The sequence below is a fragment of the Anoplophora glabripennis genome, unplaced genomic scaffold, assembly GCF_000390285.2.
Source record: "Anoplophora glabripennis isolate ALB-LARVAE unplaced genomic scaffold, Agla_2.0 scaffold72, whole genome shotgun sequence".
NCBI classification, from domain to species: Eukaryota; Metazoa; Arthropoda; class Insecta; order Coleoptera; family Cerambycidae; genus Anoplophora; species Anoplophora glabripennis.
In genome coordinates, this window is record NW_019416536.1 from 1214167 (window position 1) to 1236469 (window position 22303).

The 22303-nt window shown below is 34.1% G+C and overlaps 1 protein-coding gene across 1 annotated transcript in view; it reads left to right on the top strand.

Annotated features, from left to right (window-relative positions):
- The window catches only part of LOC108908983, a 38377-nt gene that overhangs the window by 576 nt on the left and 15498 nt on the right, over positions 1-22303 (top strand). Inside the window, exons 2-8 of the mRNA XM_018713186.1 lie at positions 3706-3923; positions 6182-6393; positions 6892-7059; positions 10929-11044; positions 17814-17982; positions 19590-19774; positions 20574-22066. Of these exons, the coding sequence (XP_018568702.1) occupies positions 3706-3923; positions 6182-6393; positions 6892-7059; positions 10929-11044; positions 17814-17982; positions 19590-19774; positions 20574-22066 (2561 nt within the window). The remainder of the gene's footprint in view (positions 1-3705; positions 3924-6181; positions 6394-6891; positions 7060-10928; positions 11045-17813; positions 17983-19589; positions 19775-20573; positions 22067-22303) is intronic.

The window sequence follows — 22303 nt, forward strand, 5'->3', positions numbered from 1 at the left end:
AGTATTTCTTTTGATTGCTCGATAACTGCAGCTCAAAAAAATTTTGTTTAAAGATCTTGAAACTAAAGATTTAAAGCTTCAAAATGCTTTTTTATCTCGATACAACTATTTTTCACCGAGATCCAGCTTTTCGAGAATCACTAAAAAATTCTTGAAAATTTTTTATTCCTTTTTTCGCTTCGAAATATTTTTCCAGTAGTGTAATATAACAGCTGTGCTGGCAGTTTTAAAGTTAACCATTCAACCCCCAGCGCCTTGTGTTGTATTTAACGCCGCTTAGAGAAAAATCGAGAACGATCCATCCCAAAAGGAAAACTTTTTTACGCGATCAAACAGACGAGAACAATTGGTCAATTATGTGACAAACGGGAAGAGTGAGGGCTGTTTATAGGAAAAAATTTGTCTCTGACATCCCGTTAACAAACTTGGTAGTTATTTTTGCGTCTCTTAACAAGTTCAAACTCCTAATGAGACGAATAATTTCCACGCTACTAGATACCTACGTAGATATTTGCAACAGTCCGATAAAGTTAAGTGAATTTGCGCTAATTAAGCTTCGCTCGTCGGTGTAGGTACGTCATAATTAATGAAGTAGATGTAAATATTAACTCTTGTAAAACCGTCGGAAACAAATGTATCGTTGGGATTAATACCAATTCTGATATATCGCTGGTTTTCCAACGACCACATACATTTTTACTTTGTACATAGTGTAATGGGTTGAACAATTTTCCGTTAATTGAACGAAAAAAAAAAAAACTTTTTAACTAAACATATTGCAGGAACCAACTATTCTGCGGAATACGGTCCCGATAAATATGTAGTAAATAACTAAGATCTTTCGTCAGCATAAGGTACGACGTATTACTAGAACCTGGAGTGTCATTGTAAAGAATCGTGTTGACTACTTCATTTTTGTTACTTAAACTGTCAGCAACATAACTTTCTGCAATTGTGGCTTATCTCCACCCGCCATGTCTTTTAATTACTAATATATCAGCTCCTGTATCAGCCAGTAACGTTGCCGATGTTCTTCGGAATGAACGGCCTGTATATGTTTCAGGATGTTCTAGTTTCAAAAACTATGCAATCTTATTAGGAATCACAGAAAGGGCATTCTTGTCGATTGGTTGGTTGTAACATCTACCTGCTTGACAGCGCATGAAAAAACGTGAAATTTCAGTTTTAATTTCCAATTCAATCTTGATATGTTTCTTGAGAATTTCTTGGCGAGAAACAGAACCCAGACGAGAAGTAATAGTAAACGTATGTGACATACCATTTTTAGAATCTGGAATTGTAACTATAATAATGTCATCGAAATTTTTCAAATTGACGTTGTCCAAAGTAAGTTTGCATAACTCATCAGAACGGCATACTCCTGCCTAAGACCGTCGCTACCTTCATTAGCAGATATGTTTTATCGTGTGCCTGAATGAGAAAATCGTTGACTTGTTCTCTTGAAAAAACGTTTGATTTTTAGGTGTATAGCCGTTATTCTCACGTTTCAAAAATGTTAAGTATAATTTACCAGTCTCGAACTCTATTGCCAGCCCTCGCTCCGCTCAGGCGCAAAATCTTTCTCGACTGGTCAATAATACTTATCTCCTTTATGGTGTAAATAACTATTAGCTGTTTACTAGATATTGTGGGTGTAATTCAACGCTGGACGGGGCTGTAGGGCGCTGAGTAGTCGTTTCTCATAATACCATTAGTTAAATAGTTTCCTTCAGCTATTGCGACACCAGTCATGCTTTTATACTATCTAGTAAGTTATTTTGCATCGAGCCTCATTGACAATAATTAAAACATAACATATACAGGGTGTTCTACAAGCTCCATGACAAACTTTGACAGATGGTAGCTGGGGAAATTTCAAACATTTTTTTGTTTTATGAACGCTGGTCCAATTCGATTTTATTTAGAAGTTACTAGCATTTTAAAAAATATAATTTCATATTTCAGTCAAAGTAGCCTGATAAATAAAAATGATGGTTGCTATAATAATAATTATTATTTGGGTCATTTTGTTTATTCAACTGTCAAAGTTTGTCATAGAGCTTGTAGAACACAGGTTATGTCTGAAGTTATTCATGTTATTTATTTGTGACATTTCGTAGTTTTCTTTATTTATTAGGTATTTTGTGGTGAAAAAAAATTCTTGACGTTTTGAAAATCGATCTGTTTCCGTCTTATAAACTATTTGTAGAATAGTTGAATATCTCCAGGAGAAATTGATTCTCTGCCCTTCTTTGAGGATATACTTCATCTTCTTTAAAGCAAAAACATTTTAAAAATCCTCTTTGTGGTTGTAGTTTTGATGCAACCAAATCAGTGACCAGTATTCTAACTTCGACTTTATTAATGACTAAACTTCTTAGAATTTCGAATTACAAAACAAAGAAATTTAGAAGCGAAAGCGGCAGACTTGTCCTACGGAAGAAATGTAAACATCTATTATTGTGAAATATTCAGTAATTTTCCAGTTTTTAAATAAATAAAACACGATGTATCGATTTTGTAGTACGAAGATAGTGTTGTGCTTAAATTTAGCTCGAATTATGAATATCTTAAAACAGGAATTTAACTTTTCATCAAATTACGTATTTGAAAAATATGCAATTAAAATACCCAAAGATTCACGTCGTCCAAATAATCATATGTATTAAAAATAATTTAGGTACTTAACAAAAAGCCAAATTCAGTAATTTTTAAACGCATAAGTACAAAACAAACTACAACATATGCTCAAAATGTTCACAACTATTTTCGATGCATGCACGACACCTTCGAGTACAATTTTCGCGCACTACCCGTTGGAAAACACCTCAAGAAAAGGAAATAGTGGTACGCAAAAAACACTCAAACACGGTCCAATTCCAGATACCAACTGAATGGTATACTATGCACGCAGTTATGTCAATATTCCTTAATTAATCGAACTTTTGTACATCAAGTTTGGGATTTTGATAATTTTTTTCTCGGAACTGGTTGAGTTTATGATTAGGACCCATAAGGTTTGTTTGTTTGTTTTAATGTATTCTATCGTCTGTAAAAATTGAGGCAGTCAAACTTCTAACACCCTGTATTATCGCACTAGACGACAATTTAATTATTACCAATCGCAATACCGGCTCAATTTGTAATTTATTTATATATCCGTTGAACTATAATGGAACCTCTAAATTTAACATATAATTCACTTGCAAGAGGATTATCATCACATTAACTAAGCACGCTAAATACATACAATTATTAATTCAGCGTCAGAATATCTGGGAATAGACAGCTCTGAGGGTTCTCGGCAGCTTCCCAAACATTTTTTCACATCTTGATACCCAGGATTTCACTTAATATTTCATAGAGGAACCTGCAATGTCCTCGGGACAGTACAGTGGTAAGTACAAAGTTTAACGGTTTCTTGATCGCTGACCTGGAAGTAATGTAGAATCCTGTACACCGTTACCAAATCTTCTATCGCCATTACAGTGTTATGAATTAAATCGGTATAACTTTGTTTGAAAGTTTATTATGTTTTCTTCAGGAACAGACAAACATCCTTTAGAAATTGTACATCTTTTTAATTTGATATCCAATAATTTTGAGTTGTCAAATTAAACTTTATTATGTCGACTATTAATATGGTTTAAAAAAATTAGGCATCTCTGAACGAACTCCGCTCCCACGTAGCAATTAATTTTACAGAACGACAGTTTCGAAGAAGTTGCCAGTAGAGGAGTTTCAGATGGAGTCGGGGTTGCCGCTTTCTCTTTAGACACCTTCACTATTATTACCGTGGTTGAAAATAGTTCTGGCCGGCAACAATTCGAACGTCAAACCAACATCATGAAGTTCAATGCAGAAGAAGGACTCGAAGTCGTTCAGAGAATTAACACGTCTTATTCTAGCCATGTGGAAATTTGGTGAGTGACAATTACAGAGCACGGTTTGTTGTTAGTTATTCGGAAGATCAGTGAAAATATTCCTAGAATTGTTACGTTTTCAATGTGTTAGATGTTTTATTTTTGATCATTTCATTTATGCAAATGGTAACTGAATTTTACATAATATATAGTGTATTTCGAAAAAATGTCATAATTCCAGGGGCTGCTTGATGGAATATAAAAAAATATACCAATTTTTTATCTAGTCATATCTTTTACAAAATATAACATGTTGCACTGAGTTCTAATATAAGTTTGGGTTGCTAAAAACTGTCGTACTATTACTCTGTTATTTTGCAGTTTTGTGATAAACCCCTACTATGAAAATAAAACAATTCAATGATTATACCAGGTCCGGAACATTTTCAAAATTGCAAAAATACCTATTTTATCTGAGTTTTTTTACTTATATCTTGGAAAAAAGTTTTAGAATTGAATTTTGCACAATATACTGTAAATTAAAAATGTTATTACCGATGTTTGAAAATAGCAATAACTGATGAAAAAAAGACAAAATAATCAAGTTTTTTGGATAATTTTTTTAAAATATTTTAATTGTTCCGAGGGCATTCCAATTTTGGTAAAAAAAACTTTAGAGTATAATAAAACAACACGCCAAATTTCATTAAAATCGATTCTATACTTTTCGCAAAATAATTTTTTGAAAAAAATTTTTCGAATTTTCAAAATGTTGCACAGCCTCAAATAAAACATCTAGATCAAGGGTCAGCAACTGGCGGACCACGGTCCAGGTCCGGACCGCGGAAGGTAAAATACTGGACAGCCAAAAATTTTTTTAAAGTATAAATTGCTCAAATAAATTATTTAAAAAATGTTTTTTACGTTTAAGTGCCAATCTTATAATTTTTTCTGGTATTTTACAATTGTGTGTGTTTTGAGTTCTTAATAGTTAGTAAGCAGATTAAATTTGAGTCCAAATTAAAATAAAAAATAAGAAATGTGAATTTTTTTTCTGGACCTCGTTAAAAATTTTCAAAAGTATCCGGACCCCACCTAAAATTACTTGCCGACCCCTGATCTAGATACTTGAACATAAAAAAGACCGCTCTACCTTTCAAATGGTTTTTGAAAAATTGAAATCGTTTGATTAGGACGACCACAGTAAATTTTTAAAGTCAACACTCTTTTTTTATTTTTAAACAATTAGATTACATTTATCAATTTGCAGTTTAGTTTATTTCAAATATAATCATTTTAAAGTACTATTTTTTCTTAATTTTATCTGTATTTAACAAAAAAATTAATTTCCAAATATTTTTTTTTTAATTTGTTTAAACAAAAATTATTTAAATAATATGCAATAGCATAGGGTAAAATATACAGTATACTTAATGCATAATTAATAAACTTTGTTTATAACAAAATATGTGCAAATTAGACAGTTGGAATTGCGATATTCGATTTCCTTGGCTCGTAAGATAACGGATTAAAAAAATATATCGAAATTAGTCCATTAGAAGCCCATTCAATTCTAAACCTTTTTTCCTTTTCAATATTCTTCCAAAATGAATGGGTTCCAAGATATAAATAAAAAACAGCTAAAATAGCTACCTTTTTCAATTTTTTAAACATTTTTGCAATTTTGAAAATGTTCCGGACCTCGCCCAGATCTAGGGATCTACACTTCTATTATGTGAGTTGTAGTGAAGATATTCCAGCAAAAATTAGCTTGCCCCCTTTTACACCCAAGAAATGGGGTATTTCGACAGATCCATCCTGGTCTAGATAGCATTACAATATTTACAACGTCAAAACAGATTAAGTGTCAAACAAATGTCATAACAGATATGGGCATATAAAAAAATGAATCAAATAACGGACTAGCAGGTCATTAAACGCTGGAGGCACCACGGGTGTTATAGGATAATAATTCCCAAAATCCTTTCTTCAAAAACACCTAGTACAGTTACACAATGAACGGAAAATTTAAATCATAGCTCAGAACAAAAGACAAACAGTTTATGGTCGGGGTATCTTCGGGGCATCAAATCTTTAGGATTCCCAAACGCGCTTTGAATTTTAATCCTTGATATGTTGCGGAATACTAATTATCAACGGATTCGTATGTAGGGGTTCCCATATATTTTCGACAGCTCCCTGCATCCGAAGTTTCTGGTACATAAAAAGATTCTTTCCCGAAGTTTATTAGTGGCTGATAAAACGCGTTTAGTCGAGTTTACCCTTCGCCTATAAATATTAATTAAATTTATCCTTAGGGAGCAGGAGAGGAGCATGTACATGGCCATTGCTCAATATATGAAGGAAGGCACGTCTGGGACCGTCTTGGAGACGTACACTCCTATATACAAATGGCAAGGAAGACATTTCGACTTAATTCAGTTTATAGGGACGGCTGGGGTTAGGAAGGTATCGCATTTCTCCGTTGAAGGCGTCCATTTCCTGGCAGTGGCCAATTCTAAGTCGGACGGTCGTAAGTTTAGTTTTCGTTTTGTATCGGTTCGCTTTTGATTTTTCACAAATTATGGGTTGCAAGTGTAGTACGTTCTTTTATAACAAAAGAGGTGATGAAGATTTACATGAAATGTGTTAATCGCCTGGCAATCATAACAAACACACACACCTACACGCCTTTTTAAGAAAAAAAAACTTTTTTCCTTAAACTTTACTTTTTTGGCTTGTCATTTTTTCGCTTACTTATTTTATTTCTTGCCGTCTTACAGCAATAAAATCGATTTTTTTCTATGCTATTATTACGTGTCCTTGAAATCTTAAAAAAATATATTTTTTTCAAAAAATTTGAAGATCTATATCTCAAAAAAATCTCAAATTATGTTGATTTCTGAAGAAAATTCGTTTGTTCACCAGAAAAAGTTCATTATAATTTTTTATTCGTCACATCTGCAAGTTTCCACATAATTTAAGTCGTTTTTCGTTTTATTTATAGCATTTTCTTTTATGTTTTTAGATGCTGAAACTTATTCAGAAATTTTTAAATACGACGTGGAAAGAGAAATGTTTCTACCATTTCAAAGAATTCGAACATATGGCTGCAGGGACATCAAAGCGTTTAAAATTCCCTTGGAAGAAGAAGAAGAAGAACATTTCTTAGTAGTGGCTAACACTGGGGAAGAAGGTACAGAATTTTCAATTATTATTTTATTTTTTTGTTTATTTCGGCAATTTGCCTATTCCGAAAAAAATTAAAATTAATTAAATGAATCCTTGTAGCAAAAGAATAGTGAAAAGTTTTTTTAATGAAATAAATTTTGCCCAATGAAAAACAAAAATAAAAGGAGGTGTCACTAAATCTAAATTTATCTTGACATCCATTAAGAGTATGAAAAAAAAATTGTCAGACATTTAGATATTAAAAGTATATTTGAAGAAACATTTTCGGAACCGCTGACTTTATTGATGACTCGGCTAGCTCTGTTTACAATAATACAAGGAGATTCAGTCATAATGTCATCAATTTTAAGGGAAGCTAGGGAAAAATAAATAGATGAATACGCGATTAAAAAAAATTTAAATGCATATTTCCTAGGGTGGCCCAAAAAAAACGAATTATTTTTTTCGTGTCTCTTATGAAAATATGTTAGTTTATCATGTTTTAAGAGCCCCCTCAAAAAATCAGCTCAAAAAAAATTTTTTAGAGGTCGCTCAAGATTTTTAAAAATTTCCAAAATCGTCAAAAATTTAATTTAAAAAAAAAATATTTTCTCGTTATTTTATCATTTTCTAGGTTGAAAAAAATCTCGATTCTGAAAATTTCAAATCGATATTTTAATTTCTAAAGGTCAATAATAATTATTTTAACTTTCAAAGTACCTCTAAAAAATAAATAGCAACGAACTAATAATTTTTTTTATTGAATTTGATGATCAAAAGAATAGAAATAAATCACGACACTTAAATTTTAAAAAATTAAAAAGTTATAAATATTTGATACTCAGTGCGGTAGTAAATTTTGCATCGAGAAATTTTTTAAGTGACTCGTGATTTATTTCTATTCTTTTGTTCACCAAATTCAATAAAAAACATTATTAGTTCGTTGATATTTATTTTTAGAGGTCGCTCGAAAACATTTTAGATACACTACTTGTAAAGTCAAAATAATTATGAGTGACCTTTAGAAATTAAAATATCGATTTGAAATTTTCAACCTAGAAAATGATAAAATAACGAGAAAAAAAAAATTAAAAAAAAAACAATTTTTGACGATTTTGGAAAATTTTAAAAATCTTGAGCGACCTCTAAAACATTTTTTTAGCTGATTTTTTGAGGGGGCTCTTAAAACCTGATAAACTAACATATTTTCACAAGAGACACGAAAAAAATATATTCGTTTTTTTTTGGGCCACCCTAATATTTATGATGAAAAAAAATTCAAATCATTATTTTGATGTCGGCCTGAAGCGACGTTGCCAAATTTAAACATTTTCCTTTTAAAATATGTATTGAATGATCTCAACTAAATTTAAAGCAACTTCTATCACATTCAAGACGTTGAAAAACTCACGCGAAGTTTCGAGTACCCGGAAAATGTCTATGAGGAAAACAACTCCGATATTCCGCTGCAGCGGCATTCGCGTTTCTTAAACATTCTCCATATAAAACCACCATTTCCGCATATTCAAAATTCGGAAAATTACGACCGACATGCGAAACAATCCGAAATAAACTGCGGGTTGTATTGTATTCTGCATAGTTTCTACATGTCCCCTCTCCATAGGTATCACGTGATCTCCAAATTTGCGGGAAAACAATGCGAAAGATGAGATTAACGGTGGTAGATTTGAATATTTTATTATTATTTATGTGGTTCTGATGTGGCGACGCTGTTTCGCTTCAATGATCTAACGCTATGTGGTCCACCAGCAGAAAGCCTTAAACAATAAGACAAAACATTTCGGTAATAAATCTAAAGTACTAGCAATTTTTCTGTTTACTACTTACGGCGCGCTATTTATGGCCACAACTATTCATCTTTTTTTACGTAGGGAACAATTCCAGAGGTACTAAACAAGTTTTAAAATTTTGATTATGCAGTTTCAACAGTTTTGATTATTAAAAACGCTTACGTTAATGCATTTTACCCATCATTGAGACACTGTTTTTTTATCGTACTTAATTTGTTTCTAAAAATAGATCCGTATTTAAAAATCTACATACGAGATTTAAATTTCGCCTTTCGCCAATCGCTCCGTGCGAATGCCTGTCCCGAATCGAATTTTACAAATTTCGGATACACGTGGCATTTCTGCCTCGAGGCCAGTAGAGCACACCTTGCAAAATTTTTGGGGAATTTGTTTTAAAATATTCATGTGTTATCACGTCTCCGCTCATCTCGCGGCGTAGCTAGTTATCATAAAAATTCTATCACCTTATAAATCCCGAATAAAAAATTCTTTATGAAGGGACCCGAACGACAGCTATTAGGGCCGGAACGAGAGGCCTTGTTACTGGATAAACTACGCATTCGTTACTGCATTAAATCACGACGAAGTTGGGGGGGGGGGAATGTAAGTTTATGCACATTAAAAAAATGTATATTTTTAATAAAATACAAGATTTACAGAGAAATCCTAACTACTTTCTTACGTAAGGTGTTCTTAAATCGTTTTTAGGATAAGTACTACAGTTGCTTATTGTATTTATAAAGTATTATTCGGTCACTAACCTAGTTTTTATAGCGTTTTTAATACGTAGTGAACGACAAGCAGTAAACAGATCTTTTTACCTAGACACATAAATGAATAAGATATTTTTTACATTTTAAATATTAACAAGTATTTATTTGTTAATAAAAACAAATGTGTAAGGATAATAATTAATTGTTTTCGAATGTTAGGTTATTACAATTTAGTATTTTTAATTAACGTTTAACGTTTTCACTATGTTTTATAAATGAATATGAGTTTTAAGTCGCACTAATTATTCAGTTTGTAGTACGTATAGCTAGTGACTTATTGCTTTTCAAAGAGCATTGTGGTATCTACCGTTTTAAAATGCCAATACGGCTAAAACAACACTCTCCGTCCATAGCACTTTGTTAATAATAATAACGTTAGGATACTTGATTTTGAAACTAATTGCAAAATTCAAGATGATTGAGGAAATCAGCTGTTTTTCTTCAATGTTCGAACGTTCTGTGGCCCGCCGCACTATGGGTCAGGAAACTTGAAAAAGTGGCTAAAATACTAAAAGTGTCCCAATTGCTCTAAAGGTTTTTGAGGATCCTGATTTCGAATCCGTACTCAAAATTAAGAAATTCAAAATGGCGGATCCAATATGGCGTACGAAAATGCTGAAGATGATCTGATTGTGCTGAAATTTGGTATTAATGGGTTTTCGGGGTCGCTGATTTCGAATTCGTACCCAAAATTAAGAAATTCAAAATGGCGGATCCAATATGGCGGACAAAAATGCTAAAAATGCTCCGATTTTGCTGAAATTTGGTACTGAAAGGTTTTTTGGGTCGCTAATTTCGAATCCGTACTCAAAATCCAGAAATTCGAAATGGCGGATCCAATACGATGACTATAAAATGACAAAATGAGATTATGTATTTGAAACGCCTGCAGTTTGGCTACAAAATCTGTAGTTTTCAGGGCTTACCACGAGGAGGTTGCAGTGCAATTTCAGACCCCCTTATTTTTCTGAAGTACTGGTCCGCCATAGCGGATCAACCATTTTGAATTTTACAATTTTGACTTATGATTCGTAATCAGCGACCCGAAAAAACCCCGGTACTAATTTTCATGAAAATTAAAAACATTTTTTGTGTTATTGGTCCGCCATATTGGATCGGCCATTTTGAATTTTACAATTCTGACTTCTGATTCGTAATCAGCGACTCCGAAAATACGTAAATGCCACATTGCGTGTGTTTCTGTCTTTATTAGGACTTCCAAATACGTAGATAAAATTAATGACATTATAACCATATGTGTGGGCCTTTAAGTCCACTTTGAACATTTTGACAATAATTTTCCATTTCAGGTTATGATGAAGTGAAATACAATGCCCCATCCATAATTTACAAATACGTCGAGGATTATTTCATTCCTTTCCAAAGTTTGCAAATAAGGGATGTTACTGGACTAGAATCCGTCACGGTGAGTAAAATTTAAATTTCATCAGCACGCATTGGATACCTACTTTTTATTATTACTTTTATTTATTTTATTTTGTTTTAACGGACAGACATAGAGTATATTTTTATCAAAGCAAGTATTTCTTGGGTATAATAATAATTGACATGAAACAGCGTCTTCATTTTATATTGGCTTAAATTTTAATCAAAGGTCAAAGCAAGCCGTGGGTTTCGAGTTGCGGGGGGTTCCTACACATTAATATTTTTTAAAATTTCCAAATAAAGTTTGGAATAATGAGAAGCGGAGATGTAAAATTTGGTTAGTTTCAGTCATACGTAGAGACAAGAAAACCAGAAAAAAAACAGGGTAATGATGTCACCGACAACGTAAAAGCTTTCGAGCAATTCGGCTTCCTTACCGTACATGAAAAATTCAGGTAATGAGATTTCTTATTTTACATTTTCCAAGGTATGTCCCGGCCCGGCATTTGAAATATAAATTTCCGTATTTTTTCCGCTGCCTTCCGAGACCCTCCGCCATAATTGAAAATCTTCAAATCCTTTTCGTAAAAAATAAGCGGATTAAATTAATAACAAACAAAATAAAAAATGTATGTCCCCGGCTTCATTTGGAATACACTCCTCATTTTAATGTGCTGCCCCTAATTATTCCCGGTTCCGTTTGTACAAGCCAAGGGATTTTATACGGGGATTTAATTTTTTACGCAAATCCGGACAGTCCTGGGCCGTTAATAATATATACATATTTCGCATTCCGTTCGGGGTGTTCAGAAAATCCCCCAACTACGATTTGGTCCCATGAATGGATCTAATTCAAAAAGGTTTGGATACATTTGTAATAAACAGTCAAACGATTTTTCGGGAAATTTGTTTGCATATTCGAGAAACTTTGAGGAATTTACTAAAGCAAAAAAAATTAAAAACGCGTTTCAAGTAGGGATAAAACAATATCCAGAGCGGGATTCATTATTATCTTGTTTTGTTCCAAGGAAGTTGCTTTTTATTTACTTTACTTTAAGCCTTTGTACTATCATCACTCACACCCAAACGTTACACGAGTACCGCGAAACTGACACTGTAAGCCGAAGAAAATGGGCCTCAGGTTCTCCCATATGAGTAACTAAATAAGAGGGTTTTATTCTGCGTATTCTTCGACAGCAGCGGCAGAGTACCGCCATCTGTAACTGGTGCAGCAAACGACACACTCGGAAACCACAGACCATACAATAATTAAGGAAACTGCATTGGAAAACACAATTAGAGTAACCATTAATTCTACTATCTAATAGATGTCGCTGCACCATAATGGCGGTAAATTTAAATGTAACAAAATACACAAAGAATAAAAAGTGTTTCATAAGTAATAGATCACAAAATAGCTATTACTAGTTTATGTTAAGCATTGAAATTAACGTGACCACCTGTTCCATGACCCATTACTTATGAAACACTTTAATTATCACTTGGTTAAATGAAAAAGTTAAAGCAGTGATAGGTACTTAAATGTGTGACAAATATACAAATTCATTTTGTTATGAATTTGAAATTATTTAAGTATCAAAAAAATATAAAGAGAGACTTGTAATTATTATTTTTTAAAGAAAACTGCAAATTTTAAAGAATTTGAAAGAATTATTTACCTGCCTTTATGTAAAATGCATTGCACAGTGACTTGACAAAAATTATGGTTAGATACATTTGTTTCTAAGTAATTGGTGTTCATCAGTACGATGTAATATACTACACTTATAGCACTTATAGCATGTAACAATTGTAAACATATGCCTTTCGGTTTTTAAAAGGTGGAGGTGAAAGATCATCCTAAATAGGAGTTCGGCAGCTCGTACTATTTCATAGTACGAGATTCTGTAATGTTACGTTTACAAATTGTTTTGCTGAATGTTGGATACTATCCGAGGATTCCGAGGTGATATTACTACAATTAATAGGTGAACTTGTAGTTGATCCTAAAAATAATGTCGGCACAGCACTTCCTATTACTGTCTTTTAAACATTTTTTACTCAGAATGGTCTTCACAAAAATAATGATGTGTTTGTCGGAATAAATTCTAATTTACATAATTTTCGAACTGATTGCACAGTAATTGTCTGTCTTTTGTAATTCTGAAAAAACTTGTATTTCTATAGAACGTATTATTGATATTCATATAGTAAGAAATGCTTTTGCAATTTGGAGCACAACATTGACGTTTAGTTCTACCAGGTACTCATTTTGGATTAAAAAAAAAACGTATAAAAAACAGTAAGGTAGTTCAGACGATTGATTCAATAAATCCCTTCTTATATTAATTTAAAACAAAACAATTTATTAATGCATAAAACGCGGCAACCTACCTGAAGTCCTGAAGATAAACTATAACCTCAAATCTCCAACATTCTACGTTGATTGAAATATTTCAGTCAACGCATTCTATTTCTGTTGATTGAAAGATTGGAAATACAGATCCGATCTGTGGTTGCAGATTTCTGTTTTAACAATTTCTATAAAGGACAATGTTTTGCTGCACCAACGTGAGATGGCCTCAGTGAATGCATGCTCCGTCCGACCTATCCAATAAAAGCCTCTTATTTATTTACTCTTATGGGTTCTCCGCGTAAACACGTTGTTTTAACCGTCTCACGTGGTGGGGGAACCATAGCATATTTAAGTGTGACGTGCGTGTAAGCCAGGAAATTGTGGCCTCACTCTGGTGGAGCGAAATATTGAAACAATTATTTTATTGTTATGTTATTTTGATTTTTGACAAATGGTAATTGGAAATTAGGTTATTTCCTTGTTTTAAAAGCTACTTTTGCTTTACTATATCGTTATTCAGTATAAAATCACAGGAAAATAAAAATTATGTATTTCCATAATGCGGTTGCTTTGTGTTGACGAAAAAAAACAACTGATAAAATCAGTTTGGAACGTATTCTATAATGCTCAATTTTGCTAGAATAAAGTTTACCTATTTTACGCGCTACATATAGAAAATAAAAGACTCTGGAACGAATACAGTTTCAATTTTCTCCACTGTAATATAATGTAGATTTAATATTGAATTATATTGTTATTAGGAAACTGGAATAAAGTTTTATTATATGCATAGCCTGACAAAAATTAGTTTAAAGAGGTATAATAAGTTGCTAACTTGTTCCAAGTTTCCCTTAAACTGTTGTACTACGCCTGTGGCAATTTCCACCAGCAAGCACAGAGATGCGTTAGTTGTGAGTTGGGAAAACTGCGCTTCCCCTTTCGTGTTATATCTCACTGCCGTTTTCGAGTATATTTTGAGAACAGAGTGCTGTGAACATTACACTATTTTATTGTGGATAGGTACTAAAATTCAATTTTTGCAATAAGCAGGTAAAACAGATTTTCGATAAAATAATATCACCTTTTACCATGTTTCAATTTTTTTGTTGGGTATCTATTCACTGGAGCAGTTAGTAAATACCAATAAATGAACATTTGTTCATTTATTTGGATATTTCCTGAGATATTTATGTCGAAATGTTCCTTCAGAACAACATAGTGCGTTTAAATTCCAAATTAAAAGTCAGTAAAGAAGAGCGGAAAGAATATCGAAAGTTGAGGTAGGATAGAATGCTGTCAATAAGGAGGGGAAGACTGAGGACGAGACCAAAAAGGGGATTGACTGTGATTGGAGAAGGAATACTGAAGTTGAGACTGAACAAAGAACGAGACTGAAAAGAAAACTGATGTGTGGAAGAAGCATCTTCTCTGTCAGAGAATGGAGTGCGACAAAAATAGAAGCAAACTAAAAACTCCAGCGTCTTTTGTGTTCGAATTTTTATGAAATGTAAATAATATTGCGACGGAAAAGAGAAAAATGATAAATTAGAAGAGATACAGAAGAAAAATAGTAAGAGAAGATTCGAAACACAAAAAAATAAGAAGTCCGTTCAGTGAAACAAAAAAAGTTTAAAGGAATCATAAAGATTTTGCAACAACCAAACTACAATTAAGAGGAAATGTAAATAATATTTCGACGGAAAAGAGAAAAATGATAAATTAGAAGAGATAAAGAAGAAAAATAGTAAACGAAGATTCGAAACACAAAAAAATAAGAAGTCCGTTCACTTAAACAAAAAATGATTAAAGGAATAATGAAGATTTTGCAACAACCAAACTAAGAGTAAGAGGAAATGCTGAACTAATAGACATCACATCCAATTATGAACACAAGGCGTTTGAAATAGATGATTGTCATACAAGATAATTAATATTTTTCGGATAAAATTATCAAAAAAGAAGGTAGTGATTATGAAGCTACACTATGGTTCAGATGGCTAGTTACTGAAAAATTATGAAAATGGCATCAGACATTAACAACTCACAAATGCAATATATGAGGTTGGTTTTGCATATGAGTTAAACTTATATCCAATTTTTAGTTTTGGTAATGCTGATTTAGCTGTTCCAATCATTTGTTAAGCTCTCTTAGGTATTTAAATTTTTCTATTTTCCACTTCACCTGAGTTTTTGATGTAGTAAGTTTATCTTGGAAATAACCAATTTTATATACGCCTGAGACGCAAACTTTTTTATCTAATTACTTTCTTTAACTCGTCTTTGCAATTTCCCGACAAAGTCATCCAAAGCTTTCCAGCTACATTTACAAATTACCGCGATTAATATTGCCGGGATACACCTTTCAACGACACTCCAGGCGACGATCTAGTTTTATCTGTAACCCATCATCTGCTTAACATACCGGCAAATTTGATGGATCATTAGCCAAGACCAACACAAATTCGTGTATCCATTCGTCAGAGCTAATTAGAAAGTTGTTTGCACATTAAACACGGTGCAGATGAACAGTTACTTATATTAATGATTTGAAAGATGGGAGGCGCTCGAATTAGAACGATGTTTGATTGGATTTTTGACACAGGATTTGGATTTGTCATAGACTGGGAGAAGTTTACCCCAAATGTTCGATAATACGAGTGGAGCGAGTATATTTAGAAGCCTTAGATGGCGTAGTGCTATGAAGAACTGTTCAACAAAAAACGGTACCTACTCTTAGACGTGTTCATAGAAAGTTCCAGAAGATGTGGGATATACTGGCGGCAAGGAAAGTTTGTGTGTGCTTTTGCATAGAGGATTCCGGTGGTGCAAAACAATGACCAACCGATGACTATTAATGGAACGTCATGACATCCAAGACTAGAGGCTAAATTTTTAAGAAGATTGAAACAATACCGTGGACAAAGTCATAAAATGAACGCTGGTGATATGAATGATACTGGGAATATGTAAATGTTCCAATGCAAGGAAATAAATCTCGAACAACAACACATGACAGAGTTGTTTGATTCATTGAATCGCAACAAAGAAAACTGCCCACAGTTGCAAACTGAGTGATGCAAAACTGAATTTATTGTCCGATATTGTGGATACGATTCTAACAATTAATATGGGATCCATTTGATAGAAGCAACCTTCTAGTGCAATCCCGACAATAGCGTTAGGAGGAAATCGTCCAAGTACGGAACTCCTTTGATTCGATTCCTTGCCATTAGGCTTTCAGTTCCAGGACATTTCTTTTATCCACCAGGTATGAGGCCCATCAAACTAAATCAATCTATTATTAGCTCTCTCGAGACCGCAGGATATCGAGGCGAAGTTGCTTTTTATTCCCGTTTTATCTCTTAAAAGAATTAACTTAATGGTGGCTATCAGGCGAGGTATGATTTTTAAATTCGCACATTTTTCCCGTTTCTCCATTCGTATTACTCCTTTCCCTGCTTCGATTTAAGATTTCATTTTATGAACACCCACCCGTCGGTACAAAAAAATTGCAGGGCTTCAAATTTAGGCAGAGGGAGTCTGTTGAAAGGCATATAACTGGAATATACCGGGTGTTTTCAAAGGGAGTGGCACAAATGGTAGCGGTGAGTCTACAGCTAAAAAGTATATGTTTCCCAAAAACCTTAATGAAATGTTAATCCCTTAGCGGCTATAATTTGAAACTGGAAAAAAGTACATATGACAAATTACTAACACAGGTGCAACTTTTCAACCATTTTTCGAAAATTTGAACCCTTGGAGAGAGTTGACAAGAGAATACAAGAATTGATTACTATGGATATAAAGACATTAATACTTGCTACATCCAATGATAATTGTAGCACACCGTGTGTAATGTTATGCTAAATTCATCTTTTGTTTCACGTATTGCGCCGAATATTTCCCATTACGTATATCACTAGGCTAATTCAGCGGACTGTCAATTTTACACACCTAATTGGGCAATTAGCAGCATCAGAACAGTACACAAAAGCTCAAAATACATACGATTGTGGGAGCCGGGACTCTGATTTACGTTAACCATTTGTTTCATTGTGCAGCGCCGCCTTGAAATAAAGGATGCGCACAGTGCGACACTACGAGCGGAACAAGATTCTTGTGATGGTCATGCGGTTACACAGGGTGTTAATGTTTCAAATATTTATATTATTTTTCCTGTAGCTTTACTGGCATAAAAGATCGGGTGATAAAATTTGGGGGATGACATGTTTTAGTAGGGACTATTTTTTCATGGATAACTTATTCCAAAATACGCTCCAGTGGCGTAGTTATTGGGGAAGTGGTTTTTTAAAAAATGACCCAATTTAATAAAAACACATGTTTTAGTTAATCACTGCTGATCAAACATAATAAAATCCAAACTTTAAAGCCAAATTTCGTTAACTTCACGCGACTGCAACCTTCGATTTGTCTGAAATTAATTTCGTTTCAGGTGAAAGGGGGCGAAGTCGTACTTTTTGCTGCGACCACCAACGGTATTAAATGTTTTCACTACAATGGATGGCATTTTGTCGAAAGCCAAATTGAATCCAAAGATGAGGCGACGTTAAGCCCCATAAAGGCGATGCACTTTTACGAATATCGAGATAAAAGCCTTGCTGGTAAGTACGTGAATCCTACAGGGGCGCGCGGCATAAGCCCATTTATTATTAACTGGATGAGGATAAACAGCGAAATAAAAAAAGTCGTAAAAAGCGTGTAAAAAGTTTCAGAAGGAAAAACAGGCATTATTTAGTATATTATTGAAAAAATAATGACCCCCCCCCAGTCATCAATCGAACTGTCAGCTAGGCTTGATGGGAAATACTGCTGTGGTAGAAGGGGAGGTGTATAATTATTCTACAGGGCGATTCCAAAGATGTATCATATTTTTTATATCCACCGTGACATTTCAAAGTCATGAGATCTCCTCTGGCGTCTTCCAACAACTTGGTTGGTACCACTTTCCTTTACAGAATAGAAACAGTCAGTTCTGTGTTACGTACGAAGATCTCAATGACATATTTTTGGTGAAATATTCTTCTTCATAACCTTGTGTGTTACTGAATTACAAGCATATTATCCTGTTGTTTGATGTCATTTAAAATCACTTTGGTTAACTCTTCTCGACGACAGGCACGATAATACTTTGACTGAGGCAACCTGAAACAATAAAAATGTATTTAAAACTTTTTTCGTGTTCTTGTGTTTGAGACTAAGTTAAATCTTAACAAACAATAGAACAAATCCTACCTTCATCATCAAAAAATGGTCATCCAATTCTTCCATAAAGAATCTACGCCTGCTCTACTAATACGCTGAATTTTCTAGCCTTGTATCCAACTGAGTGGTAGCACCAAAGTGATAAAGGTCTTTTGGTTTTAAAATTGTCAGCGAAATAATTGATTAGACTGTTATCATTAATGGCTTGGTGCTTTTTTTGCCACACACCAATACGTGAAACTATTGTATTCCTTTTCATACTTTGCCCTAGGCTTTTCCGTTGGTAAATCTTCGGTTGCAAAATTAAGCACAAGACATAATCTTCAAACTCGTGCAATAAGAACCTAGTTACCGCTCTTGTTACGTAATATACCATTATACTTTATAAAAAATATTACTCAACTTAAGAATCACTCTGTATAGCTAAAAGCATTAAAATTGTTGTACACAACAAACGGGAAAAACAGCGTCAGCTACATTCGGACAGCCCTTATACGAACAGAATGAAGTATATCTCGTGGGTAGTCCTTAACAATAAAAATATGCCGATTGGAATTTGAAACATTTCAAGTAATCTGCTTTTATATTTTCTTGCGAAGACTTCAAAGTGGCTCGACGGACATAAATGAGCCTATTCGGTTGCCCTCGCGTTGACCTTTGAACTTTCCCCGTGGGAAATGAAGTGTATAAAAAAATGAACTTGAAAATATTTCAGCAATATTATCTTTTAACGTTGAGTAGGATGTTTTCGACGTATATACTTTGGATTAATCGCATTTGTTGCCCGTGTCTGTCGGATATCTTTCCACATTTTTCGTTCGTTTAATATTATCCATTTTATTACATCCAAATTGCTATATTTGGATTCACGGGCATGACAAGATGCTTAAAACCGGTTTGCGTGCTATGTAAAAAAAATAATAGGGGTTTTGAAATATCGATTACTTTTTTTTAAATGACGGTCATTTAGAAACGCCCCGTATACATGTGTATGTGTTTATTTCAGTGATTGTAAACGAACAAAACAAAGGAAGCTCGGTTAATGTTTTTGAAATCGGTTTCTCCTCAAGAAATGAGCTGAAAACCGTTTACAAAGAAATGCTTATGTGGTGCCTAGATAAGAAAAAAAGTATCGAAGGCATGGATGAAACCGATATTTTAGAAGCTTCACCAAGGGGCGACATTCCAGTGGTAAGGGTTTCATATCGGTACAAATGATAAAAAAATAATATAATATTCCCCAAGTATCTACTGCAGTGGTCCCCAACATTTTTACTTTAGTCGTAGACATACACCGTGTCCCATTTTAATCGATCACTCCGAATAACTTTGCAGGATGACTTCCAGAACAAAAGTTGTGAGGTTTCTAAGGGAGTCGTACGGTAATGACCTTGGTTTTAACCCAGAGGTCAACTTCAGAATTTCAAATGGAAACCCCATTTGGTTTATCCAGAAATGGAAAGACATGAAATTCTACATTCGGAGATATTTGATCCTGGGTCGGATTGACCCCTAGGAGCCTTCTGAAGGTCTAATTAGCGTTCCGATTGAAATGTTTACATTTTATGGCATAGATAGCTTATTTTTTGTGGCAAATTCCGTGTAAACTACCGTGATCATGATTTATGGGCTAATTGTGACTCTGACCTTGAGCCCTAGGGTCAAATTTAGGGGTCATTCAGTTAATTTGACCTTCAAAGGGCCCCTTTGGGGCCAATCTGACCTAAGATCATCTCTGAACGTAGAATTGCCTGCTCTTTGCTTTTCTAGATGGGGTTTCTATTTGAAATTCTGAAGTTGACCTTTATATGACCCCTACGTTTGATCTCTAGGTCAAAACGAAGGTCATTATCGTACAACTTTTGTTCTGGAAGTTTTTCAATTGGAGGTCATCCAGCAAAGTTATTCGGGGTGATCGATTAAAATGAGACACGGTGTTGGAGACTGCTGGATTACACTTTAGGTGTTTAAACCTTTTATTCATGTATAGGCATCTCAAAACAAATCAGAAAATTTTGAAAATCAGAAGGTAGAAGGATTAGTTGAGTTCTATATGAAAGAATTAGATGACATCGAAGCTAAGTTAAGTGAATTATTTAAAATGAAAGACAAAGAGGAAGAAGTAATAGACAGGGATATAAGAGTAAATCAACTAATTCTAAATAAAGATGCGTTTGTAACATCGATCCAAACTGACTCCATCAACGACTTCGAAAGAGACCTCTTTGAGAATGTTTTGGATATTGATAAAGGATTTGAGACTGATTCGATGGAATTCACTATTTTGAGTTTAGAAGACACAATTTCTCCTCAAACTATCAACGGTTTTCCAACAGACAGTGCATTACATAAATCTGGACTTGCAAACGTTGATAACTTACTTGTGGATGGAGTGGTAGAATTTTTATCTGGGTTTAATGTTGAAAAGAACATTAACAACATGACAATAAGCAAAAGTAACACACTGTTAAGTAAAGGAGATCAAAATTTCCAGGATTTTAGTGTTACAAATGTTGAAATAAACCAACTAGTGTCTGAATTTTTGAATCTAGCTAACACCTCAGCACAAAATACTAAAAATATAAATAAACTGAAAGAATTAAATGTGAAGAATCTAACAATAATAGATCTTGTCAACGACGTGGATTTAGCGACACTGGAAAAGTACGCTTTGAAAGTAAGCGGAACTCAGAATATCACCAAAAAGTATAGCTTCAACAAAATCGAAGCTGACAATTTAGACGCAAACACATTATCCAACAGGAAACTTTTGGACGACTTCGTCGCCATCACTCCCGGAAAGCGTCGCGTAAATAAAGACGTCAAATTCGCCGAGGAACTGGTCGTAAACAACCTGAAGGCTTCGAAATATCTGGATAACATCCCAGTCAAGAACGGAAAACTCGATATCCTTCAGAGGAATTCCACAGAGAGACAATACATTTCAGGAGTGAAGTCGTTCGAAAATTTAGAATTATTGAATCCCATACAGATACGCGGGAAGATAAGAAGTAAAGTATTCGATACCATGAATCCGCGCGTTACTGTCGACGCCAGTCTCGACTTAAATGATGACATAAGGATTACGGGCGAGGTTATAGCGGGAGGAACAGTAAAAACCAACGACGTCGTCGCCGCAGACGGAGCCGGTGCACTGCGAGTCCTACAACAAGGCCTGAAATTAACTGATACTGAAATACCCATTCACTTGAACTTCGCCCAACACATAAACGTCGAAGGAGTATTTGCCGAGAGAATTAATAATATCGACCCGAGCTCTTGGGTGGTAAATGGGGTAAAACAGGCTCAAATCATACGGGGCTGGAAGCAATTCCCGGGCTATTTGGAGATTACCGGCGATACGGAAGTTTTTAGAGTGAACGGTATTGATATGGTTGGATTGGAGAAGAATGCGCTGAGACTGGACGGCGATCAGGTAGTAAGTGGAAGGCATTACGTGGAAAGGGTGGTTGCGGAGAAGGGGTGAGTATATGTCATTTTATTCGTCCTACAACAGAAAACAATGTACAAAATTTATCGATGTTTCGATTATAAAAGGTGTCCAGTAAAGGATGCGACTCATATTGCACGTCATTTCAATGGTAGAAAAAGATTTTGGGTTGTGGACTATCAATATTTACCCAAAACCAAAAGTTATTAGTTTTTTTTTCAATTTGATTTTGTTGCTGGAGTTTTTTACCTTAAAAAAAGAACATTTGT